Genomic DNA, 19,541 nt, shown 5'->3' on the forward strand with positions numbered 1-19,541 from the left:
GTACAGTACTGATGCCCAACATAAGGTTTTAGTCTTTGGGCTAAAAATGTTTGGTTCTACACAAGGAATGTAAAAAACCAGCATTGCAATAACTGTCATTAAATTCAGTAGTTGACTAAGACAGGATGTTAAGCATCAAAATAAAACTTTTCCTATGCCATCAGGCCTACTCGCTCAGTGAAACTAAAGTAGAAATAAATGTTACATGTCCTGTGAACTGTGATTTTAGTTAAAATGGATACCTAGACACACGCACAAATTGTTATATCTATTTAATAATCCACAGAACCACAACGTGTTTTATCAGTGCTTTTGTCGGAAACAAATGGAATTGATGAGGAAGGTTAGCAAAACAGCAGGAAAGTGAATGGCTTTTTATGTATAAGATAAATCATTGATAAAAATGTTCAATTACTTATTTACTCACTTGTGCATATAATACACAATGAATGGACTACAACTGCAAACTTCAGTTTGAAATTGTATACCTAACTTCCTTACCATGGCATCGCGATTGGTTATATTGTTGGTTATATGGTTATATTGTTATAATTCATTCGTTATATATACTCCTCCATCCTTTACAAACTATTCTGATTGGATCTTGTCTCTAGCAGAAAATGTTTACTACTCAATGAAAACATGAATGCCTTTCGTCATCGGCTTATCTTTGGAACATTATTTTTGTGTAGTTATCGTCTTATTGTCACAAAAAGGTATTTGCCTATAATTAAGTGAGATGAAATTTTTTTGTCAATAGTATTAACACAGTAAAACAGAATATAACTCCACTGTGGTCCACAATTCTTTCATGTATATATTTTGCAGCACAAAGAATTTTTAATGTCATTTTAGAAGCAAAAAATAAATAGAAGAACTAGTCATTTTTTAAATGAAAAAGTACAATGCGAAATATAGGTTACTATTAATAAAATTTTAAATCTGTGGTTTTAGCATTCAAGCATTTATTTTAAATGTAACAGGCCAGCTACAATAATACATACTCTGAATCTCATGTAAATTCCTTGCTATTGCTCGCACCTATATATAAGCCGTAACACCCAATTTTCCTAAAATTCAATGAAAAACCCCCCAACAAAAACGTTAGTCGTACCACACGATGAGCTCCAGGACTGTTTGATTGATCAAAATTTTATTCATTAAACAAATGTACGTCATCAAGACGCCAAGCTCTCCTCACAATTATTCTCCTTCTATGGACGGCAAGTCTGAACGTGTGAACTTTTGAGTCTTGACCTAGCAAATTCAATTGAAAGGACGCACTTCTGAGGACACAAAGTCAGGAGGACAGTGTTTTAGGTCCCAGTGATGTGTCCACTGCCAGTCTGAAACCACAAAAGCTGGTTGTTACAGTTATGAAAAAAAATTAACAAAAAAAGATGAAAAAAAAGATACTTTACCTTGACTGCCACTTATAGCGGGCAGTGTCCTCTTAAAAATCCCCATCGTACTTGATGAATTCGGGACTAACAACTGTGAATGCTAATGCTATCAAAGCAGCTTCTTTGTAATGCTGTGGATGTCCTTTTTTAATCTCATTTTTGCTTATGGATAGCCTTACATAAAGCAACAATATGTAACTTTTCAACCTCCATAAAATATTTTCATAACATTTGCAATATATCAACTGACAACTAGTTGGATGACACCTCTTTTATATCTTGAGGGGGTCTGAATTGCTTTCACCGACACTAATTAACTTTGAGGAGGGGGGCAGAAACAAAAAAAACCCCACACATTTGCTGACTGCTTTACATCATGCGTCACTTCCCCCTTTCCCCACTCGTTATACAGACTGAAGTCGATTTTACTGCTTTCGCGCGAATTTTGTAAAGATGGCAGAGCAACAAATAAAGACAAAAAGTTTTGTCTGAGGAGGGGGGAAAAAAGGCTACGAGGATATACAGAATGAACATTGGCCCGGCTTTCACTCGCTGGTGTGAACACCCCCCTTCAACCGAACTCCATAGCGCTGACGAGTTCGGGTGGGGTTGGGGGTTTAGCCACACCAAGCCACATGATTGCTAATCGTCCTGCTATTGTTTAGCCACAACTGGATTCATTACCTTATTACTTTTCATCCTACACATAGCCGCTGTAAACAAAAATATTGTTTAATTCATCTGCAGGTGACTGGGAGATTGACGATTTTACGACACTTTGCAGTTGTGCGCTGGTCCTCATTGGAAACGAAGTTTCCTGAAGGCAAAACACTACCAAAACTGAAACTTGCCAAGTGTTGCTTTAACTTGTTCTAATACAATGGCACCAAGCATTGGATGCAGCAGTCTTTGACCATAAAATCCATATTAGTGCTTAGTGCTTGACAAACTTGCCTAACAGTGTGCTATTATAGCAGCTTCGTTGTGGCAAACTATGGATATCCACACCTTTTCTTTGATCTATCAAACCACCCATAGTTAGCATTAAATCGTTCTTCTGTTGTGGCACAAAGGGTCTTCTTTTGAGAACAAGTCTTCATGTACCAGTAAAAAACTCACATTCTCACAATCACCCTCAGAAATTTGAGCAACGAAAGGTGTGTTTGACAATGCACTCCGAGCATGCGCTGCCACACTCTTAAAGGGATCCTCTATTTTTAAGACAAGTAATTCTTAAAAGATAAATGTTAGTATAAGTTATAATAATATGATATTAAAACCCCTCTTAATGTTTTTTAATAAAGTTTGTAAAATTATTTTAAGTGATAGGTCGCCATTCTTGTTACGTCGCAGTGAGTGACGTCACTGGTCCCTTTGCCGAAATTCCAGCGTGTCACTCGTTAGCTTTCCCAACATGTCGTCAGTTCTACCCTTCCTATTTGAACCAGATCTGAAAAGTGAAGAGCAGGACAGCACTGTCGGTCGTTCACAAGACAAGCTTCAGGGAAAAATGCGTGCAGCAAATACCTGATAAGACAAAAGTTGGGCAAAACTAGTGATGCGAGAGTGTAATCAGTGTATGCTGTTTGGACCTCCCGTTGGGAGCGAGAGTGTATGCTGTTTGGAACTCCGGTTTACCATTTTATTAGCAGATATTCAAGGTAAGCATATTGCGTTTTCAAACTTATCCCAATATAATTATGTAGATTGTTAGCATCCAGAGCTGTCGTGTGCTTTACATACAGTACAGGCCAAAGAGCACACCTTGTGTAATCCATGTCTTGTACATTGTAACGCGTGGTAGCTAGGATACGTGTATAAAAGTACCAAAAAGGGGAGAAGCTTCCACTATGCACATTTATTCACAAAAAATATTTCCACCTTGACCACTCTTCACTCAGGAGCTCAGCAGTACGCAAACACGCGTTCCCTGACGAACTCCAACATTGTTGTGAGGTCCTTGTCAGAGTCACTGTCGTCACTGTAGCGTTTCATAGTGCTTTAATTATTTAGTATGATTTGGGGTAAACTCCCACGTAGAATAGTCAATATAAAAGATAGCAAAAGTAATCCAAATCCACGTTTTTTACTCACTCGAAGATCCAGGAATTAGACCGATCCCATGGCACTGTCGCAGCCGCAATCAGGCCGTCTATTCCACAAAATAGACTGATCCAAAAAGCCGCTGTGGGACCGACGAATCAAAAAAACATGGACAGATCCGAAACCAATATTGCAGGCGCGGTGGGACCGTCGGATCCAGAAAATAGACGGATCCCTTACTTGACTGAGGATGCAGGAAAAATGTTCGGGCGCCACTTGTAACGCGTGGTGGGTAGGAAACGTGCATACAGGGACCAAAAAGGGGGAGAAGCTTCCACTTATGCACATTTATTCACTAAAAATAATAATTCCACCTTGACCACTCACTTCACTCCCCTTGTTTCCATTTGACCGGAAATTGCATCCAAAAGCAGCACATCGTGGCATTTTACTTCGCGAGTTTAGGCAGCAATAAGCAATTGTTGAACACGCTACACATTTGGAAAGATCCCAATGACGTCATCACTGCGAGCCCGCAAACCACGGCGCCAACTAACGGTAAAAATATGGACTAAATATTATAAAATATTGCCACATTTTATGTGTTTCTAACAACATATTTTAGTACAAGAGAACAATTTTGGTTTATTAGAGCCTACATGTATTTAAGTTTGAGGATCACTTTAAACCCATAGTTGAATCATGGAGCACTCATCCTAAAAGGGAGAAAGAGATTCTGAATACATCCAAATAAAAAATCTATGTAACTACCCTCTGTTATTTAAAATGCAGGATTCAAAGGTAGAGAAAAAAGCAGTTGCTTATAGTCAAACTCAACCACTCAATCAAAATGCAGCTTTATCTTTTTTAAAGCAACATTTTGCCTACAGCTCAAGTATCAGACATTTAATTCGATTGCTAAGGCTGTACCAAAGTACATCAAGTTTTGTTTAATTATAAGTCATCAAGGAATATGACATTTAGCCCACTAATGAAATGTTCTCATGCAGAAACAAGACTCGGCCACACTCGACATGGAGCGGGCCAACAAGGAGATTGAAATGCTGAGGAAACAGTATGAGGCCATGTCCCAGGAGCTGAAGGAGGCCACACAGGAGACCGAGGTGGCCAAATGTCGACGAGACTGGGCCTTCCAAGAGCGAGACAAAATTGTGGCGGAAAGGGAGAGCATCAGGTGTGTTTGCTGTGATCTGTTAAGAAGGCTTATCAGAAGGTACACGCTGACCCTTCTCGACATCCCCAGGACGCTGTGCGATAACCTGCGTCGGGAACGAGACCGAGCTGTCAGCGATCTTGCAGACGCGCTGCGGAATCTGGATGACATGAGGAAGCAGAAGAATGATGCTTTGCGAGAGCTCAAAGAGATGAAGTGAGTTTTTATGATCACTTAAACAAATATGGGAAAGGTAACAGACTCAACAACTCAAGCTCTATACATCTCTGTGTTGAGCAAGCAGAGAACAAAATGGCCTCTTCCTAGCCTCATTTGATATTTGAAGTGGTTGCAGAGAACAAAATGGCCTCTTCCTAGCCTCATTTGATATTTGAAGTGGTTGCTCTGTGCTGCGTGTGGCCTGGTCGTAGCTTTAATATTGTGCCTTCAAAGACACGAGAGGGCTCATTCATTTGTCTGGTGGCATTAGCACATGTCTAGATTAAAAACGTAATCCTGAAATACAAAAGTTGTATAGTATTTCTCTTCTTTTCGCCTGTGACTGTCCATATGGCATATGAAAGCTTCTTCTGCCTGTTTGAAAAAGTCAAAGCACAGTTTGTAGCTGGATGTTTGAAGGTAAAAGATGTAGGCATCCCTCAGAATGATAGTTTTTACATTTAATGAGCACACATTTGATATCTTTTATCACAAAAAAATAAAAAGGGTAAAATGCAACTATTGTTTTTATTTAACATGCTACACAAAATATAACATGCCTGCTTTTCGTCTTCCCATGGCTGACCAATGATTGTGTGTTTGTTCGTAAAGGGAAAAAATGGAAGGACAGCTGGAGAAGGAGGCCCGTTTCTGTCAGCTCATGGCCCACAGCTCTCACGACTCGGCCATTGACACAGACTCCCTTGAGTGGGAGACCGAGGTGGTGGAGTTTGAGAAGGATAGAGTAAGTGTAGCGCTAAGTAAAAATCATATTAGGTTTTTTTCTTTTAGTTGTTTGTATTTTAACCTAAATGTCTGGGGTCTTTCCACATACTCACGTTCTGACGGCGAATACGTCACCCTAATAATTTAAAGTTAGAGCATGCCATTTCCTATCAATCAGTGTGTCCCTCGTTCAGTTAATTTTCATTTTTGAATCAAAAGCAAATTAGCCTCAAACGTCAGCTGCCTTCCGGACGCCTCCCTGGTGAGGTGTTCCGGGTATGTCCCCTTGGGAGGAGGCTGCGGGGCTTACCCAGGACTCGCTGGAGAGACGATGTCTCCTGACTGGCCTCGGAATGCCTTGGCATCCCCCTGGAGGTGCTGGATTAAGTGGCTGGGGAGAGGCGAGTCTGGGCATCCCTCCCAATCACTGATAAGTGGGAGAAAATGGATGGATAAATCTTTAACATCTGTTAAAAAGTTATCATTGTTTTAACTTGTTTACTGCAAGCCCAGGTCACAGAGTATGTGTTGTGGCAGTTGATAAAAGAGGGATATTGATATTGAAAACACCTATTGACGACAGTAGTCAATGGCAGCTGAAGAGTTAAGCTAGTATGTGAGGTCACAATTGATTTAGCAAACAAAACAAACATAAAAATAAAATTCCCAGAAAAGCAAAGTACACATGGGACACACTTCTTTGAGTTTGTCTTATTCTCCTTTTTTCAATTAATTATAATTTTTAAGTTTTATTAAACATTAATTTTCCATAGTTATTTTTTAGTTTTTATCATATATTTAATCACTGTTATTTATTGGTAATTAGTTGTTGTCTAGTAATTTTTATTGCCCATAGCAAAATACAGTGCCCTCCATAATTATTGGCACCCCTGGTTAAGATGTGTTTTTTTTAGCTTGTAATATATTTTTTTTTATTCAAACAATATGGGACCTTAATAGAAAAAAAGAGAAAAATCCAACCTTCAATAGAAGCACATTTATTCAGTGGGGAAAAAATCCCACATAAAGAAATGATTTTTTGACATCAAATAATGTGTGTCACAATTATTAGCACCCCTGGTACAACCCCCTTTTGCCAACAAAACAAGGTCTGGGGACTGAGATGGCCATGGCTTGATTTTGTGCCTGGTGAACCATTTCTGTGTAGATTTGGCCATATGTTTAGGGTCATTGTCTTGCTGAAAGACCAAGTGACGACCCATCTTCAGCTTTCGGGCAGAGGGCAACAGATTTTGATTTAAAATGTCCTGGTATTTCAAAGCATTCATGATGCCATGCACCCTAACAAGGTTCCCAGGGCCTTTGGAAGCGAAACAGCCCCACAGCATCACTGACCCACCCCCATACTTCACAGTGGGTATGAGATGCTTTTCAGCATGCGCATCTTTCGTGGCACGCCAGACCCACTTAGTGTTTGTTGCCAAAAAGCTCAATCTTGGTCTCATCTGACCAAAGCACACGGCCCCAGGCTTCAACTGGGACACATCCAAGATATTAGATATTAGATTTTTTGGCAACAAACACTCTAAGTTGGTCTGGCGTGCCACGAAAGATGCGCATGCTGAAAAGCACCTCATACCCACTGTGAAGTATGGAGGTGGGTCAGTGATGGGAACCTGGGAACCTTGTAAGGGTGCATGGCATCATGAATGCTTTGAAATACCAGGACATTTTAAATCAAAATCTGTTGCCCTCTGCCCGAAAGCCGAAGATGGGTCGTCACTGGGTCTTTCAGCAAGACAATGACCCTAAACATATGGCCAAATCTACACAGAAATGGTTCACCAGACACAAAATCAAGCTCTTCCCATGGCCATCTCAGTCCCCAGACCTTGTTTTGTTGCCAAAAGGGGGTTGTACAAAGTATTAACACCAGGGGTGCTAATAATTGTGACACACATTATTTGATGTCAAATAATTATTTCTTTATGTGGGATTTTTTTCCCCCACTGAATAAATGCGCTTCTATTGAAGGTTGGATTTTTAAATTTTTTTTTTCATTAAGGTCCCATAATATTTGAATAAAAAAAATTATTAGAAGCTAAAAAACACATCTTAACCAGGGGTGCCAATAATTATGGAGGGCACTGTACATACGGGCAATACTAATACCATAATTGAATGTCAAATGGGGGCCAAAAACATTGTCCCATGGATTGCAATTGGCCCTTGGGCTGTAAGTTTGAGACACCTGTCCTTAAAGGTGCTATACGGAATTTTTAGTGTTAATTTAAAATACTTTTCTACTCCATGCATGCACTGCCAAAGCCTTGATAAGTACACAGAGCCCTGACAGTTTAACTGCGACTGCTCATAAAAAGCTCTTTTTCTTCCCTGTAGTAGAGTGTTTGTGTTGATCACTCTAGCTGAACATGAGCCTGTGCATGTCCACGCATGTTAGCAGAGCCGTTTCACCGAGACTCTGCCTCTGCTTGGCAAAAACACTTTTCTAACCCATTTAATATGATCTACTAACAGTAAATTTTAATGTCTGCTGTTTTTACGTTTCTGGTGATGATTTAGTGGGCCAGTTGCTCTCATTGCTTAATGTTCGCGTTTGTACAAGCATGTGCGCCATGCAAGAGCTTAACACAGGTTGGTGTTACACTTTAGGTTGGAGGTGACAGTCGTGAGTAAAGTGACAAACTCCATATAAGACCTTTTAATGAAATCTTTTAAAACATCATAATGCATGCATGAAAGGGTTACAAGAAAATAAATCTGAATGTACAAGCTTGAAGTGTGAGTTCCATCATGTTGGTAGACATCCACATTATACTGTAAATTCACTGATGTCATTATATTTCCAGGACGACATGGACTTGAAGGCACTTGGGTTTGATATCTCAGAGGGGGTAAACGATCCCTATTTACCGGGAGACTGTGGAATATTTGTGACACGGGTGGACAAAGGAAGTATTGCAGACGGGAGGTTAAGGTAAGCACACTCATAACTGGTAGCCTTCTGTTAACTTCCTGTGAGACTTTACAGACTGCTTGTCGCTTCCAGGGTGAACGACTGGTTACTGAAGATAAACGACATCGACCTAACCAACAAGGATAGGAAGCAGGTAATGAAGGCTGTCCTCAACGTCGGGGGGCTCATCAACATGGTGGTACGAAGGAGAAAATCTCTTGGGGGAAGGCTGCTCACTCCTGTTCACATCAACCTCATGGGGCACAAAGGTATTATGACGTTAAACTGTGGTTTCCTTATGTTGTACTCCATTAATTGAAAAATAGTTCAGGTGTAGGTTCACTATCCTCTTCCCCTCACTATCCACTCGCTCTCGCTATATAAGCTATATAATTGGCCGAGGAAATGCTGTCCCGTGAAATGCCTGTTTAAAAATGTTCCCGTTGTTACTTCTTGCGTTCGTTTAAAAGTGCCCATTTAAAGAGCATATGACACGAGAAAAAAAGTCTTAAATGGCATTATTATGTGAATTAGAATCATATTTTGAGACGATTCGACTATATACAACAATTTGGAAAAGCACAGATGACGAGAAATTAGTTTTTTAATCTGCCGGTTAGCCACGCCTACCATTATAGGGCTTTAGCGTCCCCAACAGGTGGATGACGTCAGCGGTAGACTGGGCTCATCGGTTTTACTATTCAGCCCATTGAGGGGGAATTATTCAGAACGAGGAAAACGCGACGAAGAGAGCTGCAAAATGTCATTGTTTCTGTCTCTTTACTTCAATTTTTTACAGGATATTCTTTTTATCCAAGTATTTTCCCCAATAGCTATATAAATGGCTTGAGAAGGACCAGTCAGCCCATCGAGGGGGAACTATTCACAACGAGGAAAACGCGACGAAGAGAGCGGCAAAATGTCATTGTTTCTGTCTCTTTACTTCAATATTTTTACAGGATATTCTTTTTATCCAAGTATTTTCCCCAATAGCTATATAAATGGCTTGAGAAGGACCAGTCAGCCCGTCGAGGGGGAACTATTCACAACGAGGAAAACGCAATGAAGAGAGCGGCAAAATGTCATTGTTTCTGTCTCTTTACTTCAATATTTTTACAGGATATTCTTTTTATCCAAGTATTTTCCCCAATTGCTAAATAAATGGCATGTTCATGACAAATAACAGTATTGTGCTGAATGGAATATGAAATAATAAAAATGCATTTATTCAGGACGACATGGCAAAATTACTCCATAATGGTCAAAAATGTCGACTTCACCTTTACTGTCGCACCTCCCGAACGATATTTTATGACACCTAAATCGGACATATGTCATTTCCCTTCCCCGGCTTCGGAAAATGTAAACAAACCAGAAGCCGTGACAGCTAGCCAACATGCTAACCCAAACCGAGTGATGTTTCAAAGTCTTCGAAGTGGAAAATCACACATAACTATCCTGGATTATTTGACATGATGACCCGGTTGTCGATTATCTTAGTGGATCGGCAAACCGCCCGGCGGAGAGCAATTTACAGTTCGTTCCCCGGAGGAGGGATGCTGGATTTGTTGTGCAGCTAACGTGCTGCTGCTAATTAGCATTAGGAGAGCTTTTTACATGCCTATCAATGATCAAACGTAAGTAGTCCTTCATTTAAAGGAAGTTTGTAGTGTTTACTTTGTAATCGCTGTATTCGTATTTGACATAATACAAAACAAGATGTTTACTCACTTCCTCATAAGTCCAATGGTCCCACAGTAAATATCCACGGTGAATGGGAACCTTTTGAAACTCCAAAAAGGTGCATACGCCTCTCCCTCATACAGAATGATTTTTCTGCAGCCGTTTGGCTGGCGTGATGCAAAAAATAAACGTATTAATCCGCAAAATCAGCTGAATCCTTCGTCCTCATACACAACAGTACACTGTAGCGTGAAGAGGACGTCTTCTACCGTACACGTCACAGCGCCCTCCTCCTCAATGCAAGATCGAAGCCGGAAGTCACTCATTTTCATGGCGCGGGATTAAAAAAACTAAATAAAAATAGCGATCGCTTCCACACACATCCAAGCGGCCCATATCATTCAAGGGCATAAAATACCGCGTGTATTATGAAATAAACATGCTTTTTCGTGTCACAGGCACTTTAAAAAGGAAAAGCGATGGATGATACTCCACGCAGAGCGTATTATTAACAAATGTTAAAGTTGTATAAACATATAGCGGGAATAAGGAACGTCACTGACAAGCGCAGGCCCCCGCGAGTGGATAGTGAGGGGAATAGGATAGTGCACCTACACCGGCATTGCCTGTTTTTATGGACAATGTCAGTGTATTGTTTTTCTGTTTTGTTTTTGGTTTTAACTTTGGTAACTGTACATCCTATCATTGGGCCATTTCAACGTCTATTATGACAGCAGCACCACCCAGTGGTCATGTTGACACTCATATAGATCAGTATTGTTAGAAACTTTTTTTTGTTTTATGTCAATGTTAGGTTTTAGAAATGGTTTTTTGTGAAAACGATTCGGAAAATATTAGATAACCTGTATGTGAGTGATACTAAAACTGTTATTCGTAATCTTTTGTCCTGGGGATGTGTTGTTTTGAGAAATGGTCACCCGCTGCGTTCAAACTGCAAATAAATGTGAATTCACTTCAAGGCAAATTTAATGGTGCCCTGAAAATTAGCCTTAAATTGTTTTACTAAAAGTGGCACTATTCCATTTGTTTAGATGATAGTATTGTATTGACCACTAAATCCTCTCAACATAATTCACCCACGGAACTATGCTACAGTATTCCATTTTAAAAGTAACTTTGACAACATTTATTCCATGGGTGCTTTATGACTCTAATATCTTTGATGTGTTCCAGACAGTGGGATAGGTCTGGAGAATGGTGTGTTTGTCACCACAGTGGTCCAGGGCAGTCCGGCAGCCAAAGAGGGCACACTCACTGTTGGTGACAGGCTAATCGCTGTGAGTCACTTAACTTTTCTGCGGGAAAAAAAAGTCCTCTCTATCGAACCGCATCTCTCGCAGGTTCCTTTGAGCTTTTAATCCAGGCTTTATTCCATCGTAATACACACACCTCAGATAAAGTGGGATTTTTTTTTTGAGTAGGGAAAGTAGTGAGGGAAAGAAAAATGAAGAAATTTTTCTTTGATGAAATCCTCACATAGCTTTGGGGATGGTAAGATGACATGCGCACGAACAGGAGACCTGGTGAAGAATGGCGCTTTGCCTTGTAAACAATTTAACAATATTTATTAATTCCCCATTATTATCAGGATAGTGATCAGTAAGTGCCAGCCCCTCCCAGTTTAAATGTAAGTTAATTAAGACAAATAGTGCTCTAGTATTGTAATTGATAACAACATTTTAATGGCATACTCAAATAAAATTTAATAAATTCAAGAAGTTTTGCTTCAATCCAATTGACATTTTTGTGATTTGCAACTAATATGTTGAAAGGAAAATGTGTCATAAGGCTGCAGTCACATTTACTTACTGGTCTTATGCCTTCTTCATACAAATCCTAAAGTAATTGTGTTGAGAGAGAAATATGGCCGGTTCAGCAACAAGAAAGAGCTCTTGAATGTTGAACCTGAATGCCCGGAGGCAAGAGATACTTTTCACTGCCAGATTAAAAAAAAAAAAAAGTATTCATCTCCTTGTTCAGACCCATTTTAATCTTAGCTCGATATGACATCCTCCCTCGCTATTTCTTATCTCTGACCGTCTATTTAAACAATCCCTCTCAAGTCGATCCTATTGTGATGGAAATGCGAAGATAGTGGCGTGGCACCATGCACTGAAAAGTGCTGGCCTAGATTTCCTCAGCTTTTCCCCGACTGCTGCTGACAGAGTTACGTGCCTTTCAAGCCCCAGGTCTTGCCGTGTCACCTGCATTGCATCTCTGTTAACCACCCTTCCACCCACAACAAAGATACACTTGACAGGGAAAATCACCCCAAAAAGTGCGCCGCCTTAACGAAGAAAGACCTGTCCTTATTTCTGTCGTCTCCTCTCCCCAGATAAACGGCATCGCTCTGGATAACAAGTCTGTGACAGAGTGTGAGGCCTTGTTGAGGAACTGCAGGGACTCTCTCAGCCTCTCTCTCATGAAGGTGGGCCTCTCTCTCACTCTGAGCTTCTTTTCCTGGATCCTTCAAATATCTTTCTTATTGATTTTTTCCCTTGCCCTATATAGCAGTTTATGTGGGTCTTGTGAAAATCACAATTTTCATTTGATCTGTTCATTTTAGCTGGGGTTTATCTTGGTTAACTTACTCACTGCTGTTGACCGGGAGGGCTGTCAATAACTCCCTAGATTGTATGTATACCCATCCCATTTAAAATGGATTTGACGTTTTTTGCCGTCAATGGCAGTGAATTAGTTCATTCTTCAAGCTAACCGCAGTTAGTTGTTCCATGTTAACTTTTGTTTCCCTGGAATTAACTAATCAAAATCGTCTTGCTTTTTCAATATCAATTTTGTCAGTATTTATGTCCTATTTACATCTGTTTCACAGTTCTTTCCTCACAGTACATCCGGCCAGAACATCTTTGAGAGTCTCCGTGACTCATCAGAGAAGTCCAACGGGCGCGTTCACCTGTCTGAGATTCATTCCCGAAACAGCCGCAATCTCAAACACAACAGCTCGACACAGACGGACATCTTCTGCCCCGACGTCGGGTGTGGCGGGACGGGGGGCATCTCTGGTGAGAGGAGGAAGCACCGAGGAGAACCTGATGAGCTTTATGGGGACATGGGCAAACCCTTCTCCATGGGTTCTCTTCACGCCACCAGCCTGCGTCCGGCATCCGACTTAGGCGGTGGCCGCTATGGCCCCAGCGCCTTCCAAGAGTGCTGTCCCTATTCAAAGGCACCGTCCTCCTTGCCTTTTGACCCTGTCTCTGCGCCCGACTGCCTCACCATGGAGGTGGTTCAGGACAGAAAGCACAGCGGAGGAACTTGGCCCAAGATGGTGGTGGGAGGCATGTCAGTTGCACCTGATAACAACAGCCCGGTCCCAGCAGCGGCGCAACTCTCCATCTATAAATCCCCCAAACAAAGGAAATCCATCTTTGACCCAGACACCTTCAAACGGCCTGAGACGCCTTCCTCAAAACTGGAGTACTTGGCGGCCAATCAGATAGTGGTGGCCGCGCCCTCGCACTCCCCCCAGCCCTCAAAAACCGACTCTCTTTCTTCCTCCTCCACTCCCACCCCAACCCCACCGACACCCCCCACCCGCAGCGACTCTTTCAAGTTCAAACACAAACACCAGAGCAGCTCCACATCCGACTGCACCGTCACATCCGACGGCAAAGGCGACATTGCCACACCCTCATCAATGGGCGAGCGAGAGCGAGACAGGAATGGCAACCACTACTTCCTGGATGGCAAAGTCTTGACCTCGAGGAAATCCTGCGACGAGGACATCGGACGAACCAGGGGGGAGGAACCGGAAGTAAAAAGGCCGCGTCCTAAATCTGCCCCCGCCCTTCGCCGCAGGATGACACCACAGACCATCACTCTTCCTGCGTTCCAGGTCAGTTTGTTAAGTGGATTAAAGTGGATAACAAACCATGTGTACTAAATCACTGTTCTCGATACAATCACACCCCCTCCCTCTGCTAGCTCAATAGCTTGTTTATTAAAAAGACACTATGTTGTTTAAAGGTGTGGGCCCTCAATATAGAGACACATTTTGCATCCTCCCAACTAGCCAACGTTTGCATTTTTTACTGGTAATTTACGACCCCATCAGAGTTGTGCCAGAGGACTTTGCCTTTTGAGCCAGCATTTCGGTGTGATAGATGGTTCCGCATTGACAACGACTGCCCAGCCTGGGAGCTGACTCATGCCCCTAGGCTGTGACAGCCAGATGTAGACAGGCCCTGGAGCACAATACCCCCTCAGTGGAGATAAACGTTTATTTTAAAGAACCAGAATGTCATACAGTCTTTTTTCCCCGCTGTGCTTCTTCCCAATGGTTAATGCTGTTTTCCTACCCTAAAGGGGAGAACACTAACATGTTCCTGTCATCCATCACAGAGCTACTCTAACGACGAGCATTCGCCAGAACCCCGGGACATGCTGCGCTCCTCCCCCAGCCGCTCCCATCGACACAGTGTCGGCTTTGTGCCAACCGTCTACAATGGTAGCCTCCCTCCCAGTGAGTCTTTAAAACACTTCTTCCTACAACTTCACTTAGCCCCTCCTTTTCTTGACAAGGCATCTGTTCTCTTGTCAGATTCGGCCCACAGGGGTCTGTCTCCGTGCCCCGCCGTGACAGCCGTGATGAGGAATCCCGTGTACACAGTGCGCAGCCATCGTGTTCATACCAGCAACTGTCCGTCAGTTGCTTCTCAGATCTGTCACCAGCATGCGCCCACCAGGTGATCTCTGTTTGACACGTACTGATTCTGTCCCCTAACTTCAGGCTGAAAGCTGTGACTAGTTTGCATGCGATTACACCCGAAGAGCATTCATGTCCTCCTATGGGCTAAGGTCTAGCCAAAGGCAATAATAAGTCCGGAATTCATCATTACAGAGCCAAAAAAAAAAAGAAATTGGCTCCGAGGATCGATGCGCATACATGCCTAGAATATACCTACCAAATTTCATCACAATCTGCCCTCGAATAACAGCGGAATACCTATTTTAATCCCACAATTAATTAATGTAATTAATCAGCCCTGAGACAAAATGAAAAATAAAAAGCCTGGCACCGAGGATTATCCTGCATACGTGCCTAGAATATACCGACCGAATGTTATTGGAAGAATCGCAATTTTAATTATGCAGTTAATGATTGAATGATCCTTGGACAAAAAAATTAAAAGTTGGGCTCCGAGATTACATACACATGCCTACAATACACCTACCAAATGCCATTATCTTTTCATGAATAATGGAGGAAAAGTAGAAATAGCTATTTGAATTCTGCAAATAATTAATGGAATTAGATTAAAATAAAAAATTGGGCTCTGAATGAACATAGATGCTTAAAATATACCTACCAAATTTCATTGTGATCTATCCACAAATAATGGAGAAATGTATAATAAATGAGTACTCAACAGAAACATGATTGGTGACTTCAGCCAATAAAATAATATCACCATTACCATCAATATCAACATGACACCTTGCAGTAATCACATATCGTTTTACAATCGTGTATTTCTTTTTTAGTCTGGAATAAAGATAAACAAATGCATGCCATCCAACGATATAAAAAAAGAGGAAAAACAAGCTCTAGTTTGTAAACAAGCTTAACTTGTCCTTATGATGTCATCAACCTTTAAACGTGGCCGCAGGAACTGGAAAATACTTATTGTGTTAAAAGCGCCTCTTTACAGCCAGTCGTCTTTTCAGTGTTCCCACTTTGGGGTCTCTTGACGACTATTATTTTCCAATGAGTCTGTTCCCAAAAGGGCAAACGCATATACTTAAATTCAATTAGCGTTGGTTCGCTTTAATGTGTTACAGTGGCGTTTTGGGTCAGCCCATCAATTTAATTAACTGTGAAAGATTTTGCATATTCATATAATTGTATAAGCATTGTACGCTACGCATAATTTCATTTCCAAAGGCTTAATTCCTCTCCATCTTTTTGCCAGCCCTCAACATCAGGGTCGTTTGAGTCTGGATCTCAGCCAACAGAAGCGGGGCGGCGACTACGCCGAATCCTCGTCGTCACGCAGCACCCGCACGTCACACGGTACACACTCACTGCCCTCCAGCGCACGACTTGGTCAGTCTGGTTAGCACACACACATGTACACGTGAAAGTCATACGCTCGTTTATCATGCTCTGTTTGTGGATGCTACCCTTGTTTATTAGTTTGTCATTTGGATGCAGGTTCTTCTAATAACGTTCAATACCGGTCGGAGAGGATCAAAATCCCTTCTACTCCTCGCTATCCTCGCTCTATGTTGGGCTCAGACAGAGGTGCGGAACTCATGAGTAAAAAAGCATATTCAGGTGTTAAGGCACTTACAATTTGTAGCACCAAACTGTTTGTGTTTAACTCAATGGCTGTCATTAACAGCGATAGACGTCAGATCCATTTGAAGTGGGACTTCTGGCAGTGAATGAACATTTGTTGCCAGCCCTACCGGTTCTAATAGATCGGATGTCTATTAGCGACAAATTCACAGCAGAAGGATGAAAAAAAATCTAGTCTATCCTCATCAATGGCACTGAAAGAATTTTTGGAAGGTGTCAGTGTTAAATTTCCTTCGCTTATCTCCCGTTTGCTTTTACACGCAGGCTCCCTCTCGCATTCAGAGTGCAGTAGCCCCAGCCTCATCACACCGCCACAATCGCCGCTCAACCTGGAGACGTCGTCCTTCGCTAGCAACCAATCGCAAGGCTCCATTTCCACTTTACCTCGCATTTCTGTCAGCCCGGTGCCAATCGGCGAGCGAAGGAAGGACAGGTACGAAGGCTTGTGTCTGCCATTTGCTTTGTGGATGGCATGTCTGCACTATTCTAATGCTTGATGTTTTTGACTCGACTGTCAAAATGATTAGAATGTTCTGTTGTGGGACTGAACTGAGTAAATGGGTGTAGCTGGCTCAGTGATGGAGAGAGTGAAGGATGAAGGGTCATCTTGAATGCTCAGAGATGCTCCTTGAAAACTCTGTATGTGTTGCCAAGCAACAGGTTCATCACTGTCAGAGCTACTGCACACCCTCAGTGAAACTATGAATGGCAGTTATCAAATGCTTCTCTTCTGTCCCTCAACACTATTTGTGGCATTTGGCTCAACGGCAGCCTCCAATGATCGATCACACGTGTGTTACTGTCTCACCATGATGTGTGTGTCCTCCTCTCTTACTCTTATCTGCCTCCCACTTCTTCGTCACCTTCCGTTTCCAGATCTCTTTACCGTAACCGATCTTTTCTAAGGATTCCTCTGGCTGCGAGGCCGAGGTTCTCCTCTCTCAGGAGCCTCAGGTTCGTTCAGCCTCACGCCGCTGTTGGCAAAGCAAGGCCAGGCAACACCAGTCCCCCTCCTCACCACCCCATTCCTTCTACCTCGGCCCCTGTCGTTCACCTGCTTATCTGCTGTTGGGCAGATGCTGCGGAAAGAGGCAGAAAATCCTTTGTGACATGTGGAATGCAAAAGTAGATTTCGTGATACATTTCACCCCAAAGAAAACGCTTGAATTTTTTGATTGCTGGTTGTCTGCATGTTGTCCTGGAACACCTCAAGAGGATGCCCCTTAGTCATATACAGTCACACCTTGACTTATGAATTACCAAGCTTTTCTTTTTTTTTTTTTTTTTGTAAACGATTTTTTAAAATATTAAAATTGCTTTAATACGAGCATTTTATGGAGCAAATCAACTGAGAATTTAACAGTAATGTCCAAAATAAATAAATAAAGACATGACCCCCGCCCCCGAAAAGAAAAAAAAAAAAAAAGCATAATAACATAGCAAACATAATAACGTAGCGTTTTAGAGCAGGGGGCGGGAACCTTTTCGACAGCGAGAGCTAAAACGCCCAACATATTTTAAAATGTGATTCCACGAGAGCCTTACTGGGTGTGTGTGTGTATAGGGGTGGGTGAGAGTGTGTGTGTTGTGTGTTAGTGCTGAAACGATTATTCAATTAACTAGAGTATTCGATTAGAAAAAAAAATATTCAAATTAAATTTTGCTGCTTCGAGTATTCCTTTAATTAAAGTGGGGTTATAATGGTTTGTTTTGAAAATGTTTGCATTTAGTTTTATTGATTTTGGTGGATACACTGCCCTCTAGTCTGCCTCATTTCACATGGCTGAATCCAGCTGCTCCCTGTTAAGACCAACATAAGCTAAGTTTTTGTCGTAGCTAATGTTTTTTTTTAATGCATTTGTAATTTAGCTTAAAGGTATATTTAGCTGTTTTTTGTGTGAATATGTGTTAGAACTATTTGATAAGAAAATTGTTTAAAAAAAAAAAAAAGTTGGCATTTTATAGCATTTAAGCTAGCAGACTTTTGCTATGTAAGTTAGCCAATTGTTCTTTTGTTGTACATACAGTATATCTTTATTTATTTATTTATTTATTTATTTATTTTTATACCGTTTGAGGGTCAGGTATTTTTTTTATGTTCCTTATACGATTACTCGATTATTCGAACTAGTTCATTGATTATTATCGATCTGAGCTGTGATTGATAAAAATCTTGAGAAAACAACAACGAAAGCCTAACATTGTCACTTGAAATGTTGAAATCATTGCTCAGTTGCACACTCACCACTTGGAAAATAACAAATAGAAACATGGATTGGCGTTGCGTAAATTTCCTGGAAGTGGAAACCACAACCAGGGAGACGTGCGCATCACAGTGGCCAAGACAGGTGCAGCCTCTCAAGGCAGCCGTTTTGTGAGTCTCGCTCTCCTGGAAGCGGCGACAATTTGACAGGGAAAAAAGTGATGAAAGTGAAACTGTTCGCCTGCCTGTGTGACTTGGTACTTGGTACACAGTTCACTTTTGTGGTTTAGTTTTCCCCTATGCATTTTTGTATACTCCTATACTGGTACTATATGTACTATACTATGTAGCCATGCTGCTAGCTGAGTGGAGACTTCATGCACGAGGCGAGCTCTGTAATGCCCATCTTCGTGCAATCCGCGACCACCAATAGGCACCGAATTGAAGCATATCATTGCGACGTACGTTTGAAGTCTCTAAGATCGATTTGTGAATGCGCCATCAGCTCATCACTGCTCGTCATGTCAAGCGAGCCGGCCGGTTCCACAATTAAGATTACGGATTGGCAGAGAGATGCACTCATCAAAGTGGCGATATAGCTTGCGAACCATAGGTTCCTGACCCCTGCTTTAGGGTCTCTTCAAAATAGGAAGTCAAGAGTCACCTGGGAGCAAATTACCACTTCATGACAGATTTAGAAAATAGCCATGAAAATGTAAAGAAATATACTTGAGATGTTTTGACAACATGATTAGCCATTTTACATGTAAAGACTTATGCACTGAACTAATGACTAAATATTGTGGGTG

General features: G+C 41.6%; 1 protein-coding gene across 4 annotated transcripts in view; it reads left to right on the forward strand.

Annotated features, from left to right (window-relative positions):
• Window positions 1–19,541, forward strand: part of dlg5a (discs, large homolog 5a (Drosophila)) — a 90,151-nt gene that overhangs the window by 51,589 nt on the left and 19,021 nt on the right. For 2 of the 4 annotated variants that reach the window (XM_057847834.1, XM_057847837.1), the window contains 14 exons: window positions 4,457–4,641; window positions 4,711–4,836; window positions 5,452–5,584; window positions 8,397–8,524; window positions 8,597–8,772; window positions 11,381–11,484; window positions 12,543–12,635; window positions 13,041–14,063; window positions 14,570–14,690; window positions 14,769–14,913; window positions 16,141–16,274; window positions 16,383–16,472; window positions 16,794–16,962; window positions 17,406–17,483. In XM_057847834.1, the coding sequence (XP_057703817.1) occupies window positions 4,457–4,641; window positions 4,711–4,836; window positions 5,452–5,584; window positions 8,397–8,524; window positions 8,597–8,772; window positions 11,381–11,484; window positions 12,543–12,635; window positions 13,041–14,063; window positions 14,570–14,690; window positions 14,769–14,913; window positions 16,141–16,274; window positions 16,383–16,472; window positions 16,794–16,962; window positions 17,406–17,483 (2,705 nt within the window). The remainder of the gene's footprint in view (window positions 1–4,456; window positions 4,642–4,710; window positions 4,837–5,451; window positions 5,585–8,396; window positions 8,525–8,596; window positions 8,773–11,380; window positions 11,485–12,542; window positions 12,636–13,040; window positions 14,064–14,569; window positions 14,691–14,768; window positions 14,914–16,140; window positions 16,275–16,382; window positions 16,473–16,793; window positions 16,963–17,405; window positions 17,484–19,541) is intronic. The other 2 variants (XM_057847835.1, XM_057847838.1) reach the window with 2 other exon arrangements.

Source organism: Corythoichthys intestinalis, chromosome 10, assembly GCF_030265065.1.
Source record: "Corythoichthys intestinalis isolate RoL2023-P3 chromosome 10, ASM3026506v1, whole genome shotgun sequence".
Classification (NCBI taxonomy): Eukaryota; Metazoa; Chordata; class Actinopteri; order Syngnathiformes; family Syngnathidae; genus Corythoichthys; species Corythoichthys intestinalis.